The 20,629-nt window shown below is 42.0% G+C and overlaps 2 protein-coding genes across 7 annotated transcripts in view; both read right to left on the minus strand.

Moving 5' to 3' along the window:
• Positions 1 to 20,629, minus strand: part of phf14 (PHD finger protein 14) — a 144,624-nt gene that overhangs the window by 22,623 nt on the left and 101,372 nt on the right. For 4 of the 6 annotated variants that reach the window (XM_035952773.2, XM_035952770.2, XM_035952768.2 and 1 more), the window contains 2 exons: positions 19,101 to 19,218; positions 11,459 to 11,575 (listed from right to left, as the gene is read on the minus strand). In XM_035952773.2, coding sequence (XP_035808666.1) covers positions 11,474 to 11,575; positions 19,101 to 19,218 — 220 coding nt within the window. In that variant the 3' untranslated portion in view covers positions 11,459 to 11,473. Of the gene's footprint in view, positions 1 to 11,458; positions 11,576 to 19,100; positions 19,219 to 20,629 lie in introns of those variants that run through there. The other 2 variants (XM_035952771.2, XM_035952769.2) reach the window with 1 other exon arrangement.
• On the minus strand, positions 291 to 7,332 carry LOC129350628 (uncharacterized). Its single transcript, XM_055017689.1, has 2 exons — positions 1,331 to 7,332; positions 291 to 1,186 (listed from the first exon to the last, which is right to left on the minus strand). Exon 1 carries the CDS (start codon positions 6,731 to 6,733, stop codon positions 5,645 to 5,647), a length of 1,089 nt encoding a protein of 362 aa, XP_054873664.1. The 5' UTR covers positions 6,734 to 7,332; the 3' UTR covers positions 291 to 1,186; positions 1,331 to 5,644.

Genomic DNA, 20,629 nt, shown 5'->3' on the forward strand with positions numbered 1-20,629 from the left:
TACTCTAAATTGCCCGTAGGTGTGAATGTGTGAGTGCTTGTTTGTCTATATATGTAGCCCTGCGACAGACTGGCGACCTGTCTAGGGTGTCCCCTGCCTTCGCCCGAGTCAGCTGGGATAGGCTCCAGCCCCCCCCCCCGCGACCCTAGTGAGGATTAAGCGGTGTATAGATAATGGATGGATGGATGGACTTGGATACTCAGTCTGTTGTTAAGTTTTCGTTAAGTTGGTTGTTAAGTTTGGTGTTAGGGTTTGTGTTAAGTGGGCCATAAGCAGGTAGAAAGGTAAAAACTTAGTCCTACAGAATTGAGTATTGAACTGTATTTGGGAGTTATTTACCATCCATAAGGTCAAGGTGTTTGTAAAAACAAAGAAAATAAATAAAAAGAGAGGAATCAATGGTATGTTGAAATACTGCTCTGTTGACATCTGACAACACGGGGGTCTAAATTAGATGATGGGTGTCATCCAAGTGAGCTGAGGAATTTACATTTTGCATATCTGACTTCATTGTCGTCTTCATCTTTTATGTTGGGTTGTCACTTAAAATAGAGATGTCCAAACTCCTAAGGGGATTTAGTTTGATCAAAGGGGGGACTGCAAGATGTCTGATGATAATCTGATGATAATATGTCAAAGTGAATTACAATACATGATGTTGTTGGTTGCAAGATACTGGTGGATGATTTGTTTCTTCCCAGAACACTAAGGGGAGAGAGTGGCTGTGGTGTAGAGATCCCTACAGCCGGATGAACTGAATGCTCAGAGATGGACAATGGAGAAGGAGGGAGAATCCCGAATGAGGACATGCAATGAGAGCCTACTACGACATCAGGAGCTGCTGCTGAAGAGCGACAGTTTGATATATTCATATGTTCCCTATACATTTTTGCAGTATTGAATTTAGTTGGATTGTGTTGTATTCTGTGATACTGATGAATACTCTGTACTTTTTCATTCATATGCTGATTACTAATAGGGGCTTTCGACCGGGGTGGAGCCCGTTCGGAGTCGGAGCCGGTGCCCGACTTGGCACCGGTTTTTTGTCTTTCCACCACCGGAGCTGCGGCTCCGGGCTCCAAAAACTGGGGCTTTTTCGGGCACCAACTCGTTGCTGGGCCAGACTTGGCCAGAGTTGAGAGCCGAGCATGTCACGGGCAGGGGGCGGGGTGACATCTAAAAACATCTAAAAAGATAAACATAGATATGATCATCAACTTATTGCGCGTGTTTAACCGCTAAGTAATCAATGCAAGTGTAGTTGAAGCTAAGTAGCTAAGCTAACGCTAGCACGTTTACTGTTAAGTATCCAAACGTCTTTGATAATTACCTTTCTTCTCAAACGTGATCGCCGGGCATTGGAACGGCGACGCCGATGGGTAACCCCTAACAGAAGGTTTTGCTGTTCAGCGATGGCGAGACACACTAGCAAAGCCATGTACACCACTCCAATGAAGTCCTCCATTGTTGTTGTGTGGGTTTCCGTACAGCGCGAACGCTGTTGAACCGCTACGTACGCAGTGACGTACACACGTTTTGTGGTGGCGCAATGACGCAGCTCCAACTTTGCTCCTTCCGAATGGAAACACAAACCCGTTCTGGGGCGGCACGAGATTTGAACCAAAAAAGCACTGGCTCTCAACTTTGAACCAACCTAGCACCTGGTGCTCTTTGGTCGAAAGCCCCTATAAATGAATGATGGTCTGCTAGGAGGTGAGTACATTGTGATCTCAGGTGTTTTCTTTCTTTTGCGATTGCTTAGGGACGGTAATGTTAGGCAGGAGGAGGTCCACTGAAGGGTGCGATGGGTCGACCAGCCTGACTTTGGACAATTTTTGATTTTTTTTTTCTGTGATTCCCAAATGTATTTACTTCCATCTATTTCACATGATTGTTTGATTCTTTTCTAATTGGAATGGAGTACCATATGTGGTCGCCTAGGCAGAGGGACCGTGAGAGAATTTTCCTGTCTTGATTGTTGATGGATAATTTGGAAAGATAGCTGCCAGGCAGGTTTTTCACTCTCACACTCCACAAAGTTACTATAATGCTGAGCTTGGGCTGTGATTAGCACAGACAAAAGGAAATGTCATAGACATTCGGTGTAATTCTTGTGTAACCGATGCTATAATGATGTTTTCGACGCCTTATCAGTGTCGAAGGGGGGAAATGTAGTATCTGATGTGTTACTTATCATATGGAATCTGGGAGGTATGGTCTATTACAATGGAATGCGTTCTCCTTTTAGAAGGGACCCTTATTAAGGTACCTATGTCCAAGATTTTGAGTGATGGGGCTCTTGGGTCTAGGAGAAAGATTGACAGGACCCTCTGTTTAATATTTTGGTCTTTTAGCTGAAACTATTTGTTGTGACTGCATATTTGCCCTCCTTGTTTAGAGCATATAAAAGGGACCTCCAGTTGGGGTTCGGAGAGGTTCATTTGGCTGAATTCTCCCAGACAGTCTCTGTCTGACTAATGCTGTTCTTCCTTATAATAAACATATTATTGAGCAAGTCAGTGTCAACGGACGTTTCTTCTTAACCTGCACATCAGAGAAACCACAACAAGTACTTTTAGGTAACTTAAGGAAACAGTTTACATTAGTATAGTACATTTCAAGTTTTACTGAACAGTTCATTTTTAACCCAGGTATATATATTTTTTTAACCTTTGAACTTCATGTAAATGTTACCTATTTTTCTGATCTTAGCTTTAGCTTTTGTCTTATTTCATTACATAGTCTTTAGTCCATCCTGGTGGTTTGTGCACTCTTTGTGGATTTGTACGGTTTGGAAAAGTCTCTGGCAAGCTAGCGTTTTGTCCAGCAGTACTAGCTTGACATGATCGTTCCTCTGCTCTTTCTGGGCAGAGAGAAAGATGTGTTGCATTCCATCTTTTCCCATCGCTCAAGATGAAGGTGCTGTATCCGGTCTGTTGTTGAATGGACACAGGATCAGTGTATTGTCTCTCTCCTTTTCCAACATAGAAAGGCTTCCGTATACGCACCTTATCTCCAACTGCAAGTTTAGGAGGTTTAGCACCACTCTTCTTGTCAGTGTAGCTCTTACTCTTGGCTTGTTGCAGAGCGACTCTGACTCTTACTTCGTTGTAACATCTGTGTGATCATGTTGTGGCAAAATGTGTAGCTTGGTTCTCATAGGCCTTCCCCTGAGAAGCTGAAATGGACACTCGTTGGTTGTAGCATGGGGTGTGGCTCGGTAGTTCTGAAACACTGCAGTTACAGTAGGCTTCCATTGCTTTTGAGCAGCCTGTGCTCCCTGGATACAGTCTTTGAGCACTCTGTTGAACCGTTCAACAGATCCATTAGCTTGAGGATGGTAAACGCTTGTTCTGATGTGCTTGATTCCTCTTTCTCGTAGGAAGTCTGCAAAATCACAAGAAGTGAGCTGTGGACCGTTATCAGAAGTTACAGCACAGGGATTACCTTCACATGCAAACACACTTGACAGGAAAGTAATGACAGTAGCTGTAGTTGCATTTGGGGTGAAAGCTACTTCAGGCCATTTACTAAAGTAGTCCACCAAAGTAATAGCGAATCTACAGTCCAGTGGTCCCCGTTTAAAAGGGCCAATGATGTCCACAGCCACATGTTGAAAAGGGCATTCAGGAAAGTCTACAGGCTGTAGTGGGGCAGGTGATGTTTTGGCAGTTTTGTCACAGGACTGGCACACTGTGCATGAAGAGAGGACACTGTGAACTAAGTTGTCCATGTTCGGCCACCAGTAAAGTTCTCTGAGGCGTTGCTTCATGCGCACTATGCCCTGGTGTCCTTCATGTGCAAGTTGTACTATGCGCTCTCTGAGTGACTTGGGAACAACCAGGCAAGTACCTCGAAATATCACTGGGGAATCAACTGCAAGTTCATGTCTTATCAGGAAGTACAGTTGTAGCTCAGTTGGAAGAGACTTTTTAGCCTTTGGCCATTTGGACTGACTGACCAGTCTGAGTTTCTGCAGTTCAGAACAATCCTCTGATGCTACTTTAAAGTCAGCGAGGGGCAGTGAAGAAAGGAGTGGGGAGATTTCAGCTATTTCAACGAACAAGTCTGGCTAAGGTTCAGTTGATGTAGTTGACTGAAGGGGAACCCGGGAGAGACAATCAGCCAGTATATTTTGGTTCCCAGGGCGGTACTCGATGTCATACTGAAAACACATCAGCCTGGCAGACCATCTTGCAACTCTCATCCCTGCTCTGTTCATACCTTTTGTGTTGAGGAGTGTAGTCAGAGCCTGATGATCCGTGTGGAGAGTGAATCTGCATCCCCAAACGTACGTCCTCCATCTCTCGACAGCCCACACGCAGGCGAGGGCTTCCTTCTCAGTAGTGGAGTATTTCTTTTCAGCAGGTGTCAGTGTGCGTGAAGCAAACGCTACAATTCGCTCGGTATTGTCAGGTTGAATCTGTGTTAGAACAGCCCCTAAGCCGTGGTCAGAAGCATCTGTTGTGATGACTGTAGGCAGTTTTGGGTTGTACATAGCAAGAGCAGGACTGTCCAGTAGCATCTGTTTTAGTTTTGTGAAGCTTTCATTTGCAGCACTGTCCCAATGTAGTCCAACTTGTCAACTGGTTTTGAGCAGTCGACGCAGAGGTTCAACAAGTGTAGCATAGTTGGAGATGAATTTGCTGAACCAGGAAGTCAGACCTAAGAATGAGCGCAGCGCTGGCATGTCTTCGGGTGCAGGTGCTTCAGCGATGGCAGTGAGGTGATCTGTGTGCTGGGACGTAGGCCTTCCCTGGAGATTACATGTCCCAGGAATGTGATCTGTGTTTGAGAAAAGGCACTTTTCCCGAAGTTGATCTGCAGGCCAGCCTCACTCAGGTGGTTGAAGACTGCTTGTAGGCACTGATCATGTTCTTCTTTTGAAGCTCCGTACACAATGATGTCATCCAGGTAGTTCTGTACACCTGGTAAGTCCTTCAGTACTGTCTCCATCATTTTTTGAAATGTGGATGGAGCAGACGCAAGGCCAAAGGGGACTCGAGTGAACTGAAACAATTCATCATGGGTTATAAAAGCAGTCAGCTTACGGCTTTCTGGGTGTAGCGGCAACTGGTGGTGGTATGCTGAGCTCAGGTCAATCTGGCTGTAGTGTGTAGCCCCAGACAGTTGAGCAAACAGGTCCTCCATGTGAGGGAGCGGGTAGCAGTCCATGATGACACTTTTATTTGGTTCACGCAAGTCAACACATAGCCGCAGCCCCCCTTTGCGTTTTCTTCCTACAATGAGAGGAGTCACCCATTCTGATGCATCAACTTTTTCAATGATGCCTGCTTGGAGTAGTCGGGTCAGTTCTGCAGAGACTTCTTTGCGGATGCTGAGTGGTAGATGTCGTAGTTTTTGGCATACAGGATGCACTGTATTGTTGACTTGTACTTTGTGAATAAATCCTTTGACGCATCCAAGTGTTTGAGCTGAAGTAGAATCAGTGTTATACACTGTTTCTTTGGGCTCACTAGCAGATGGTGTATTTGCACTGTCCTTGTTGAGGATCACTTTACCATCAGCTATGCTGACCCCTAGGGCTCTAATCAGGTCCAAGCCCAGCAGAGCAGATCCAGCTTTCACAATGTAGAAGGTTGCTGGTACAATGTTGCCTTTCTCAGTAGTTGTAATTTGTGCTTCAAGACACTAGTGCAGGTAAGTAACCCCTGGAGTAAGTAACGAGCTGGACTTTTGGCTCTTTCAGCGTGCAACATCCAAAGTATTTTCTGTATATTGACTCAGGCAGAATAGATATGGCAGCCCCAGTATCCACTATTAGCTCAAATGCAGGTCCATTTCCTTTTGGTGCCTCAACATTTACTTTGCAGGTAAGTTTATCACATGCTGCTGCTGCTACTTTGACATCATCTACGCAGAGAATAGCTAGCTCTGGCACAACAACTTCCTGTATTTGGTTTACAGTTTTGGCACTTGACCTACATACCTTGGAGAAATGTCCTGTTTCCCCACAATTATTACATTGTACTGAAGCAGCGGGGCAGTTTTTGTCACTGGCCAGGTGTTTGTTAGATCCACATCTGAAGCATTTGCTTTGTTGTTTATTGGCAGCTGGAGCGCGCCTGGTACGGTCATGTGCAGTGGTCTTGGCGGGGTGCGCGTCTCTCTTCCCCTGAACAGTTGAGCGTGACGTCCCGACAGCCTGTACTGATGCTGTAGGACTGTGTCTCTGAGCTAGCAGTGTAGCATTTTTGACAGCAGCCTCCACTTGAGTAGCAATAATTAGCGCACTGTCTAGAGTCAAGTCATCCTCAAGGAGCAGTTTATCCCGCACAGCACTGAGATATGCATTAGAAATGAGTTGATCTCGTATCATCTCACCCTCCATCATTCCAAATCCACATGGCGCAGCTAGGTCCCTTAGCGCAGCCACGTACTGAGTTGCTGACTTGTCCGAGCACTGAACACATTGTCTGAATGAATGCCGGCATGCCACAACATTGACTTTAGGCACGAACTGTTTCTCCAGTGCAGCCATTGCAGCAGCAATAGTATCTCCTTGGTCTGGTAGAGTGTAAAAAAGGCGCTGTCCCTCTGGTCCAAGGCAGTGTAGTAACACGGCTCTTTTCCTCGCATCTGGCCATGCTTCTCCTGTAGCATTGATTACTAGCATGTAATTCTTGAACATCTTCCGCTTTGTAGCTAAAGGTATCGGCGGCTCACCAACACGTGGAAGAAAAAATGGTGGGCACGGTACTGATGCACTCATCCTCGTCGCCAATTTGTTCTGTTGGTGTTGCAGAAGAAATAAAAAGACTTAATAATTCTTCAATAACGTTTAATGCGGAGGTCTCATAAGCATGGCAGGCCGGTACACCCTCTCTACTCTCTCTTACTCTTCTGCCTTACAGGCTATTCCACAGTCAGAGCGCCCTCTGCTAGTCAGGGGTGTAACTGCATAACAACATTACTAATGAACAAACACAACATGGTTTAAGTTTGTTTCAGTATGTTGTCTTGTTAAGACTGTAGGATGTCATTATAAAGTTTGGATACAATTTTGTTGCATGATCTGGACTTCAGTGATGATAGAAACACCAGCAGGAACCCTGAAACTCCCCTTCCGAATACTACTTTTAGGTTTTGGTTAAACCTGCAAGTATCTGTGAAAGTCGTCTGAACGCAATCTGTATTTACTCTGTAGTGCTTCAAGGCTCTGGAATGCCCCATCATGGACAAATGAATAATAGCTTGTTAAACCTTTTGAATTCCATTTCCTGATTCTGTTATTATAGTTTTAAGGCAAAAAACTTCAAGTCATATGCCCACCACCTCAAAATTTTGGATAAGTCTCCTAACTTACAGATTTTAACAATTTCCTGCTAGGATTTCAAAACATTGTCTGACATTGGTTCTTCTGAAACCATCAGTTCATTCTGTAATTTGCTGTCTGCTATTAAGGCCATTGCTGGTATTCCTTTCACTGTCATACTTTCTAATTCCTTCCATCCTGTGGTGTACTGAACATGAGCAAATTAAAGGTGAATAGTGATATTCTTGTCAGCAAGGAAGGCCCATCCCACCCCTTTCTTTTCTGAATTGCACAGTTTTATATTTAATCCTGGCCCTTTTCTCTTGACATAGAAACTTGTCCCATTGTTGAAATAATTTATGTGGTATTTAGACTGGCAGACACTGAAACAGATAAAGCATTCTTGGAAGCTCATTCACTTTATCTTTGAGATTAGAGGTCCATAGTTAACATCAAATATTCTTGAAAAGTCCTTAGGTAGTCCAACTCCAAATACACCAAATTGTCAAAAGTATTTGCTCACCCATCCAAATAATCAGAATCAGGTATTCCAATCACTTCCATGGCCACAGGTGTATAAAATCAAGCATCTAGGCATGCAGACTGCTTTTACAAACATTTGTGAAAGAATGGGTCACTCTCAGGAGCTCAGTGAATTCCAACGTGGAACTGTGATAGGATGCCATCTATGCAACAAATCCAGTCGTGACATTTCCTCGCTCCTAAATATTCCACAGTCAACTGTCAGCTGTATTATAACAAAGTGGAAGTGTGTGGGAACGACAACAACTCAGCCGAAAAGTGGTAGGCCACGTAAACTGATGGAGCGGGGTCAGTGGATGCTGAGGTGCATAGTGCGAAGAGGTCGCCAACTTTCTGCAGAGTCAATCGCTACAGACCTTCAAACGTCATGTGGCCTTCAGATTAGCTCAAGAACAGTGCTTCAGTAGAGAGCTTCGTGGAATGGGTTTCCATGGCCGAGCAGCTGCATCCAAGCCATACATCACCAAATGCAATGCAAAGCGTCAGATGCATTGGTGTAAAGCACGCCGCCACTGGACTTTAGAGCAGTGGAGACGCGTTCTCTGGAGTGACAAATCGCACTTCTCCATCTGGAATCTGATGGACGAGTCTGGGTTTGGCGGTTGCCAGGACAACCATACTTGTTGGACTGCATTGTGCCAAGTGTAAAGTTTGGTGGAGGGGGGATTATGGTGTGGGGTTGTTTTTCAGGAGCTGGGCTTGGCCCCTTAGTGCCAGTGAAAGGAATTCTGAATGCTTCAGCATACCAAGACATTTTGGACAATTCCATGCTCCAAACTTTGTGGGAACAGTTTGGAGCTGGCCCCTTCCTCTTCCAACATGACTGTGCACCAGTGCACAAAGCAAGGTCCATAAAGACATGGATGACAGAGTCTGGTGTGGATGAACTTGACTGGCCTGCACAGAGTCCTGATCTCAACCCAATAGAACACCTTTGGGATGAATTAGAGCGGAGACTAAGAGCCAGGCCTTCTCGTCCAACATCAATGTGTGGCCTTACAAATACGCTTCTGGAAGAATGGTCGAAAATTCCCATAAACACACTCATAAACCTTGTGGACAGCCTTCCCAGAAGAGTTGAAGCTGTTATAGCTGCAAAGGGTGGACCGACGTCATATTGAACCCTTTGGATTAGGAATGGGATGTCACTTACGTTCATATGCTAGTCAAGGCAGGTGAGCGAATACTTTTGGCAATATAGTCTATGTGATGTGCTTTGCATCCCAATGCCATTCATATAAATTTCTAATCTTGTTTGGTGGGTCATAGTTAAATGCCAAAACTTGAGTTTTATTAATTGTCGTCGTGAATTTTCTACCAAGAAAGTAAACCATATTTCTTTAGCATTTTCATACTTTAGGGAGTGTCTGTGTGGGTTGTGTTAAACTTATTAACAGATCATCAGCAAATAGGACAATTTTTTGCTCACCAGATGTCATTGTTACCCCTTTTGTATTCCGTCTCTCTCTGATCCACTGACTCAGGGGTTCTATGAACAGGGCGAAGAGGAGTGGCGACATGCAACATCCCTGTCTTGTTCCTCTTTCCAGAAAAAAATAGTTACTTAGGTCCCCATTAGTTTTAATTTTGGCAGTTGGTTTATCATATAGAGCAACAAATGTGTCAATTACAGTTGTGTGAAGCCCAAATTTTGATAATGTTTTTGACAAAAATGGCCTTTTCACTCAGTCAAAAGCTTTTTCTGCATCTAAACTTATTATGAGTCTCCAATTTTTGTTGTGTAATTTGTCTCATAATATCAATGTTCTCCTCATGTTGTCTTGGGTCTGTCTTTGTCTTATGAAGCCCGTTTGGTATTCATGTACCAGTTCTGGTAGGATTGATTCTAATCATTTTGACAATATGAAGGTGAACAGTTTGTAGTCAACATTTGCAGGGCGATAATTTTCATACTCCAATTTATCTTTCCTGTCCTTAGGAATAATAGCAATAACTGCTTCTCTCCATGATAGGGGAATTATTTTCTTTTCCAGCACCCAGTTAAATGCTTTTAATAGTGTTGGAACTAGTCAGTCTTGCATTGTTTTGTACCCTTGTGACGTGAAACCATCTGCCCATGGAGATTTCCCCCCTTTTACCCTCTCAATTACTGATTTGAATTCTTCTTTTGTTATTTTAAAAAACAGTCTTTCATTTTGTTCATTTGTGACCTTCGGTAGGTGTATCAAAGAGAGGAAGGCGTCAATCTGATGTTCTACGTTTAATTGTGATTGGGTATACAAGTTTCCGTACGTATTAAAATAAATCATCACAGAACCCTCTATTTTGCCTGTAATTTTAACATATCTACCTTCCTTATCTTTTTATTCAGATATGTGCTCATAGTGTACAGCACTGGATATCAAAATTGCCACTTCTCCACCTCCCTGATCTATGAGAAGAAAAGTAAACAAGTTTGAATCCCAGTTTGTTCAGTTTAACATGTTCAGAGTCATTAAGATGGGATTCCTGTGGGAACACTACCTGGATTTTACCATTAGTTTTAACATTTAGTTTTGACTAAATTTTCCATCTCTAAATGGATTGAGTATGCCATTTATATTGAGCAAAACCATTTTTAGAAGTCTATTTTGCATCTAAGTGATTCTCCCCTCAATAACCCAAATAGACCCAGTAAGCTCCCCTCTCCCTGCAAGAACCAACAGGGAGTGAACAAGTGTATAGTGAACAGACATCACACTAATTACCTCAAAACTGAACATCAACAGTCAATGTGACTCCCAGTGTAGGGGTCATCAAGCTGACCCTATCCTGCCTCGCTGAAGGGGCTTTAAGGAAAAGCCCTCCTCTTGAGTCCAGTGAAAGGGGCCTTTTTGGCAACGGCAGCACAAAGACAAAGTGAATCTGTAACGAACCATTTTATTGTCTCATAAGCATCTACTAACTCACCCATCTTCATGCTGATTCCATTTGGTCTCAAAGAGAGGTGGGAATAACAAAATTAAAATAATATTTCACAACTAAAAAAGTAGAGCCAGCAGTATGTACTCCATTAAGATAAAGATAAAACATACTTTATTGATTCTTTAAAGGGAATTATTTGTAACAGCAGCATGTAAACATAGACAACCGAGACAACAGAGAAGGAGGAGTGAGGGGAGGTGAGACTGAGTTGATGGAAGTCACCAGAGCAGGTGGGATAGGGAAGAGGGACAAGCTTGAGAGGATGATGGTAGAAGTTTAGGTTGGAGGAGAAGTTTGGGTTGAAGGAGGAGGGTGGGAGGAGACGGTCAACCTGGTCTCTCCAGTCTCAGCGTGTACAGTAGGAGGAATGGAAACAACAATGGCGATGATCACAGTGAACTTCCGTAGCAGATAGTATGGTCTCAGGCTAACTGCTAACAGTTCAATGTCCCTGCTACAGAAGTGTTCTTTGATGGTAACATGTGCAGTGTTACACCATCTGTCATTCACAAGCAGAGCAAGTTCTCCACCTCTCCTCTTATTGCACGCTGTGGCATCCCGGTCCACTCGTATAGTCCGGAAGCCGCTGACGGAACTCTCTCCCACTTCCTCTTGTTCCTTTTACTCCAGCTCATCTCCCTCTATATGTCTTTTCCATAGTAATTCCTCCGGAATATCATGTCTCAGCCCAGCAGTTTTAGACAGCGCAGCGAGATCATGAAGCTCCTGTCAGGTGTAAACAATAGCCGGCTGGCTCTGTTGCTCCACACTTAGAACTCCACTGATGAATGGTAGCAATGGGCCTCTCCACTCCATTCTCACTTCCCACTCCTCCAAGACAATAAAAAAAAGAGAAATAAAAAAACACCGTAAACTGAAAAACAAAAAAATAAAAAGACTAAAAAGCTGCCGTAACAGGCTGCCGCGTCACCGGTGCCCTCATGTTTTCTTTCGAACTCATTAAATCAATAACATTAATCCACAGAAGGTCCCGGGAAGTTCTCCCAAAGGCTCAAAGCCTCTTCTTGTATCTGGGATCTCATCTGGTATTGACTGTGCTCTTTATTGCTTGCTTGTCTGTTTTCCAAGTCAACTGCTGTATCTGCTCTATCAGTGTCTCTGGACATCTGATGATCTTCACAGTGTACCCTCTTCTTGACAGGCCCTCAGTTGCCTCCTCTATTGTGTCATAGGCTTTGATTTCTTCCTCATGTTTTACATGCAACCTGGCCAGGAAGAGGGTCTGGAATTGTATCTGGTTTTCTTTCAGGATCCTGTGAACCTCCGCATATTCTTTTTGCTTTTTGAGGATAAGTGGTGGATAGCTGTGGTCCAGATTTATTTTGTTGTCATTCCAGTTAATTCCCTTCCTCTGTCATGTCTTGTGCAATATTGTCTCCTGTTTTGAAGCTTAAAAACGTCACTATATTGGAGCATGACAGCACATTGTCTGGTCGGTCGTGGTCCTACCGATTTCTTTAATTTGTATGGAGGTGTTTCTCTAAATACTTTGATTCTGTTGGGAGCTCTCTCACCGTGCAACCATTCTCAACAATGTCCAGACCAGAAGTCCTTAGATGGCCTCTTTAAAATATCTGAGTGGAGCCCCTGATAAATGAGTGTAATTTCAGTTGTACAGCGTAGTTTCTGCGTATGTGGTGTGGCTACATTTTGCTCCATGCTTTATGGTTCTACCTTATGAGGCTGTTGCGCTACATGTATAATTATTTTGGTGCTCCCATATGAGACTACACATTTTCACTACAAAGCCTTTATCTACCCGTGCTTTTTAAATTTCTTGTAATTTTTTTTTTTTTTATTGCTAGTCGCAGTGTATGCACAACATAGGTAACATTTGCATGATTTAATTTGACACTGGTAAGAGATTATGTCAGCTTTTGCTCATTAACCGCATCAGTCCTAGGATATTTTTAGGGTCAGTTTTACTTTTAAGCACTTACCTTGGTCATTATAAGGGCTACTCCTACATGCTGTATCTTGCTTTTTTTCCCCAAAACAATCCACACTATCAGATCCTCGGTCATTTCTTATGATAAGAGTTGAATTTTTTATATTAGCCTTTATATCATGAGAAAACAATATTTGCCCTACCAGAGTCTAGCATCATCACGCCCACTTTTCAGATGACTTGCACTCATCGTTTGACCACAACTTTTAAATCACTGCAATGAAAAGCAAATCCATGAACTCATGTTTATTTTCATATAAAATGGGATGATATAATATCAGCCCTGGAGGAATGCAAGAATGTTTTGCCTTCTCAAAATTGGATTATTCTTTGGCAAGCAGAGAAATGGCTAGCATCAGCAGAAAGGTTAAGTTCAAGCTAATTCTGTAAGTGAGTTGATGATGGGCCACAATAAATCTTTTGGTCACCCCCTCACTGAAACGAAGGAGGCTCAAATGATTGCTGACTGTAGGAATGTATAAAAAGAGCCAGATGTCCAGATATCTACTCCCTAACCCAGATGTAACATAAAAAACATGGACAAAACATCTTGCACATTTACTTATGGTATCTTTCTGTATTGGTACTAGTCCTACTGTCAGTAGTCATAATGTAGCCTACAATGTCCCATCCATCCATCCATCCATCCATTATCTATACACCGCTTAATCCTCACTAGGGTCGCGGGGGGGCTGGAGCCTATCCCAGCTGACTCGGGCGAAGGCAGGGGACACCCTAGACAGGTCGCCAGTCTGTCGCAGGGCTACATACAAACAATCACTCTCACATTCACACCTACGGGCAATTTAGAGTAATCAATTAACCTCAGCATATTTTTGGACTGTGGGAGGAAGCCGGAGTACCCGGAGAAAACCCACGCATGCACAGGGAGAACATGCAAACTACAATGTCCCTAACGTCTTTGTTTTATGACCACTAGAATTTCTAGTACAGTCTTTGTTACAAGCTGTGTTGTACAGATAAATAGCTTTCCGTGCATCAGTAGTCATACAACTATCATTTTTGATAATCTGTCCTGCAGAATGTTCCTATTAATTCATAACTACTTTTCCACATGCAGGGAATAAGAGGTTCTACATTTGATCAGCACTTTCATATTTCAGTAATCTACCAAGACCTTAATAGTATAAAGGGATTAGTTAATGTCTAGGAGCTTTAATGTTTGATATACTGAACATCACTCTACCTCCACTTTTCAAAGTAAAACTGCAGTAAGAGTTAAGGAAAACAAAGACCAACTGTCTTTGCTTTGGAATGACCAGTCAATATTATTAACACCACATGCTTAGTATTTTCACAGATTTTTTTTGTATAACTGTGTTTTTTGTTTTGTGTTTTGACTCATCCTAAATAGGAGTTTGACACAATCTATGATTTTAACACCATCTGGGAATCTTGACATTTTTTTTTAGCTCAGGTGAAAACATGAAAACCAAAATTGAGGTAGTGTGTTACAATGTATTGTAGAGCTGTGGCAAAATTATGGGAAAGAGGTCTAATTAAGATCAAGATGTCAATTGTAAGACAGATCTATGTACAAAGTGATGTCTAGCCAGCCTTTAAATACACTTCACAGTAGTGAGTTTCTCGTAAAGGTGATGACACCGTTTCTCTCCTGCCAGAAATTCTGTCACTGTTTGTGCCAGATGCTCTCACATTGGACTTAAGTTAGTTTCTAAGGCGTATGGCTAAAACAAATTTAGGAGAGAAACCGGGGTTGGATCTATTTTTTATTCTAATGTTTGGTATGGCTATCAGCAGCATGGCTATTGGTTAAAGTCTTGAAAAATAAAATATAGCCAATTTAGGTTTGTGAATAAAATAAGCTGTTTTGTTGTTTATTTAAATTTGAGTTTGAATCAAGCAAAATGTCAGAAAATGGCAAGAATGGCCTTCACAGTTCTCTCAAGCTCAGTTCTGTCAGATATGATTGCTCTGTTTTGTTTCATCAGTAGCCAGACTTGCTATATTTTACTTGAACAGAAGACAAAGAAAAGCGGCGTATAATTTCTTTGCTGCTTAATTACCACCTAATAATTTAAGCTCTACTTTGTTTTAAATAAATTTGAGCCTAAAAACAACAATATACTGTGTGAGATATACGACATTGCCTACTTAAAGTTATGGCCAAAAATATATCTCAAGTACCACAATATTGAGCTGAGGTTGGTTTACAAAAAGAAATGTTAAACTAAAGTTCATTATAAACATTTATGGAATGAAAGTGTTACTTCTCTATCTGAAATGCCATTAGAATATAGTATGCTTTCTGCCCACGCAGTGGGAGCTGGTAACTTGTGGGAATGTCATTTTAATGAAGGCTGGTTGTGCTGCTTCTCAGTGTCTTCTATACTGTTATGACTGTACTGAGGGGTCCAAAAACTGGCCTCATGTAAGCTCTCTGCTAAGAGGGTTATTACAATGAAGTCAGGTCCAGAGAAATGGACTGCTCAAGCCACCAGGGACTCCAACACCAATCACACACTCCTGTTTACTCCACAAATTGGCCCCTGAGAGGGGCATGGGCGTCTGTATCGCCTAGTTAAAGTGATTGAGGTGACTCCTTGCCATTGATTTTCCCTTTGTCTTTGGCGTCCCGCCTGGTCACCCTTGACCATACTCCTGTGCTCCCTGCAGGCTAGTTTATCTGCCCCTGCTTACCTTTAAATCACATTAAACTGTGGTTAAATTTTGACCACGTGTAAAAGACAACCATCATTGAAGTTGTTATCATACTTTACACATTTCACATGCTTGAGCTAAACTCCCGACGTTGGCCTTATTGATTGCACTCTCCTCATGGCATTTGGATTAAACTTGAATACAGATAAGAAAATGCAGAGGGCAAAAAATCTTCATTCCATAAATGCACCAGTGATACTGATTAAAGCAATCAGAATGCTAATGAAAAATTCTTCATTGAGAAAATAAAAACAGGTTAAGTTTTTGATTTTTCCACTGAGATAGACATCCACTGAATGAGGAGTTGGCAAAAATGCCTTCCATGTACCTCTCTAAATACCAGACCAGCTGATGAGTAATGATGCCTATTTTTCTTTCAATTTGCTCTATATAGTAAAGCCAGCAGTGTGTGACACTTCATTAAGTTAATTAGGCTAACTTAATTACAGTCTTTCACAGGTCAAGCATGAAGCTTCTGATTGATGGCACAGCTTGTGAAGGTAATCTTCCTCTGAATTACAAAACTTACATTAGCTGCTACAACCCATCAAAATTACAAACACTTAAGGTGTACTGAGCTTACAAACACTCCAGTCAAAACAGGCAAACATGAACCTTAAACACATGACTGCTATATAGACATGAACAGAACTGAATACTCTGAGGTCATAACAGAACTTCAAATACAAATTGTTTGCTGTGTAGGAGTGGGCCGATGGCTGTGGAAGGAGTGAAGAAAATGAAATCTTTTCGGACAGTAATTTCAACAGTTGCAATCCTTTTGATAACAACAAGTCTGAGTGCAGCTAAGTAGTGCATCCCACACAAGTTCACAGTTGAGTACTTTAAACACTATCTGAGCAACTTTAAGAGCTTTTGGCATTTCAAACCTTTTAGCCAAATCTTCTGGTCTGATTCACCATGGAGCCCAGCATGCCAAGCACTGCTGCAAGGGTGTAAATAAAGTCTTAAACAAGCACCCCTTGGCATGGTAACAGGCCTGAATTAAAGGCCATCCGTATATTACGGCAAGACTGTCACTTTATTACTGAAATCAATTTGGTGAGGGCCTGGGGTGACAGTGGGAGGGATATGGCCTTGGTCAGAGTGAGCTTTATCTAAGCTGAGCAGGCTGAGAGAAACACAGCATCTATAATGAACTCAAGGGTGTCCAATAAAGCCTTTTATTGCCCCTTTGCACAACAGAAACATGTGTGCAATGGCACCAATATTCAGCTTCACATTTTCCTGGAACACCATAAAGCAGCAGCTTTTCTGTAATTACTTCTGCTCTACAAATACATCAACAATATGAGCAAATCAGATGGGCAAATCATCATTAAAAAAGTATTTTGTTATTAATCGGGGCCTCATAGATAGAAACCTTATTACTTGACCTTTATAAAAGGACAATAAGATGAACACTTGCTGTAAAAAAAGGATTTGTCTCATTTTGTTTTCAACAACTATAACATTTACTTTGTTTAAAAAAAAATGTAAAAATAGCAAAGACATAGCTCTCTCTCTTTCTCTTATTTTTCACAAAACTACATTCAAGATGAAACTCTACATGCTGACACACTGCATGTACGTACGTCAACCACAAAACTCTTATCTCCATTTGCATCAATCAGAGCATCTTGTCTTTCTAATTAGGGCAGATGTATTGCCACGACGTAATTATTAATCATACATCTTAACACGGGATTGTATGTACTGACACTTTTGCAATCAGAAGGCAACAAATGGAAATTGTTCTTTGTCAACAAACAGAAAAGTGTGCTGTTCACGTTATACTTATTTCAAGCATACCTTCAGTGCATTACACAAACAGGCTGGCTTTCAAACAAAACTACTCAAACTGTGATCACAACCACACACAGCAAGATATTCTGTGTGGCTTGCTGCCTACCTCTTCCTTCAGATGCTATACATCTTCCTCTCAGATAAGAGCAGTGGCTGCAGGGAGCTCTGACAAATCACTTCGTGTACCATTCTTTGTAGCAGACTGTCAAGCGGAGGGGTTGACCACCCCCTATCTCTGCCAGCAGCTGAATCTCAAACGCACGGATCAGGTAATATTCTGCACTTAATGCTGGCATTTAAGAAACATTCTCCCCCCACAGGCAAAAATGGTGCATGGCTTGGCATTTAAAAGCAGATAATAAAACTTTCCTTAAATACAGCTCTCATCTCAGAGTGCTTTTTAGATGCCCTTAGTGGAGTCAATTATCTCCCCACACTTGCTATTACAGAGACACTCTGAGCACCTTGTGCCTTAAAAGGTCTGTACATCATGCTTTCTCAAAAATGTCACATTCTTAACTGCCTCTCAAAATGTAGACCCTGCAATATTAGAAATGGCATACATGTGTTGGCTTCTTTCATCCATTTGTTGCTTAAACATACCTCTTTAAAGTGCCGGATGAACTTAAAGCAAATACTAAAAATGCTTTAGAATTGGAAACCCTTCCCTCCTTATGTATAAGCTACTTTCTAAGGTATAAATAAACAGATCTTCAAAACCAATGCTTTGTACAGCTGGACATGAGTGTTCTTTGCTTGCAAGCAGAATAGAAAAAAAGTGTTCACATTAATTTATGATGTCAACACAGCAAATGCTGTTCTTCTGTCACAAGTGAAATGTCGCCCTGTTCTGGAGCAGAGAGACTTGAAGCCCAGAAGTTCTCCCATTTGATGTAAACAAGAGGGAGAAGGATAGGAGCAACTTCACAGGGACAAGGTCCTCAAGAACAATGAGATTACAATGCTTCCTTCTCATCTTCTACCAGCTGCATACCGATCTTAAAGTACTACACTTCCTTCCCAAAAATTGAAGTTTGTCCATGAATATCAGTGAAATCAATTTCATGTAAGGCAACATGAGGCCAGGAATTGCCATGACATAAAAAAACTGTGTTGGGGAACCACTGACGTTGGATGAAAATAAAAGGTAGCAGAAACACAGAATTTACAGCAATACTTAATGTGGATTGTTAAACATCAGCTTCATACAATCCGGGATGATAGATCAGTGAATCCCTACTTTAATTGAGTGGAATTTCTCAGCACAGAAAACAGTTGAAATTCTCGTTGAAATTTTGGTTTTATTGAGTAGAAAGACTGCAAAGCGTTTATGACAGTGATGCTGCAGTGTAATTGACTGTATTAATTGTTTTAATGGGTGGTTTAGTGGAACCCTTAAACCACAATACCTTGGTAAGAACATTGGGATTGAACAACAAAATGTGCTTGGATTTTCTGAGATTTAGGCACAAAAATAGAGGGGATCAAGCCTTCACTATGGCTGCTCCTAATCTCTGAAACAGTTTATCAGTTTATCATTTCATTCAAGAATTGCTTAGACTTTGAAATATTTAAGTTACTGCTGAAGCATTTCCATTATTTTACTGTTTTATTATCCAGACTCAACCCTTGTTGTGGTTACATATTCTTCACAACTAAATTTGATTTGGACTATTTTTGAAGCTGTACACCAGTAGCTTATGGAGGAGGAGAACACTGGGAATAAAAAAGAGCAAGTTTGTAAATGTGCTTTACTGGCACCCCTTAACCCCCCAAACCTCCCCTCTGACTCTCCCATACTCACCCTCCCACCCCAACCCACCTCACCCCACCCCCAACCCACCTCACTCCTAGCCAATACACCTCCAACACACTCACCTTGGATGAGGATGTGTCACACTCCTGGCAGATCCAGCCATATCCTGTCTGCTTGGGAGATTTCTTCAGCGGGGGGTCCAGACACCCGAAGTGGTAGCAGAGCCGGCACTCGTCACACCTGAGGCACAGACAGGAGAGGCACATGATACCTCTAACATAAATAAAGCCGGTGACTTCCCTCAGTGATGAGACTTGCTCAAACATGACAAGGCAGCTAGTTGTCAGTGATGAAACTTTGCTAATGTATTCCAAAGTCCCTCGAGTCACTCCACTCAATAGAGCTTATGAGGCCATTGACTGTCCAATGGTTTGTGTCAGTGTCCAAATAAATACAGGCCTTCTTAGTGTCAGATAAGTGTCAGCTGGGCCTCATAAGGCTGGACTGATTGTGTCCTCAGGTGAAGCAACAGGGGTCAGGCAACACAGAAGACACACACTAAGACAAAGTTGCATTGATTCAGAATGTCTTTCTAATTTTTAAAAACATGGAGATAGTTTTACATTGTTAAAAAAAAGGTTGCACACTAATATTTTGTTGGACTGCCTTTAGTTTTGATTATGGAACTCATTTGTCATGGATCGTTTTGATAAGCTTCTGCAATGTCACAACATTTATTTCTGTTCAGAGGTGCATTCATTTTTCACCAAGATCTTATATTGATGATGGGAGAGTCGGACCGCTGCGCAAAGTCTTCTCCAGCACATCCCAAAGATTCTCAATGGGGCTGAGGTCTGGACTCTGTGGAGGTCAATCCGTGTGTGAAAATGATGTCTCATGCCCCCTGAACCATTCATTCACAATGTGAACCCCATGAATCCTGGCATTGTCCTCTTGGAATATGCTCTTGCCATCGGAGAAGAAAAATTCCATTGATGGAAAGACCTGATCATTCAGTATACTCAGGTAGTCAGCTGACCTCATGCTTTGGGCACATAACGTTGCTGAACCTGATCAACTCCAGATCATAACCCTAACCCCCACCAGCTTGTAGGCACTAGGCATGATGAGTGGATCACTTCATCTGCCTCTCTTTTTACTGTGATGCGCCCATCACTTTGGAACAGGGTAAATCTGGACTCATCAGACAACAGGACTGATGACATTTGTTCCTTGAAGATAATGGTACACCTCTATCCTTCAGGTTTTAATAATGCGTTGGATGATTCTTAACCTGATTTTAGTAGTTTCAGAAATCCCCTTAGTTCTTTTCTTTGCTTGATGCAGCCAATAATTTGACCCTTCTGAGACAGACTAACATCCTTTCCATGACCACAGGATATGTCAGGCAGTGAATATGCTAAGCGTAACTCTAGAAACTAGTAGCCTGGCACTATCCAAGGTTCAAAAATACATCTACTACAAAGCTTAAAAGCTCACCAATTAAAACAGTATGTCTCATTGTTTAACTTGTACAGATAAACATACAAAATCAACAATGTGTGACTTTAGTGGGATTCATATGCTGTAACTATTTATTACTTGACAGTGTATAGATGTATAAACATCCACCTGTGGGTTTGTGCAGTAT

Source organism: Amphiprion ocellaris, chromosome 15 (assembly GCF_022539595.1).
Source record: "Amphiprion ocellaris isolate individual 3 ecotype Okinawa chromosome 15, ASM2253959v1, whole genome shotgun sequence".
NCBI classification, from domain to species: Eukaryota; Metazoa; Chordata; class Actinopteri; family Pomacentridae; genus Amphiprion; species Amphiprion ocellaris.

Excerpts from the sequence above, each read along its gene's own strand:
- LOC129350628 (XM_055017689.1), bottom strand. The coding sequence starts at position 6,733 with ATGAGTGCATCAGTACCGTGCCCACCATTTTTTCTTCCACGTGTTGGT.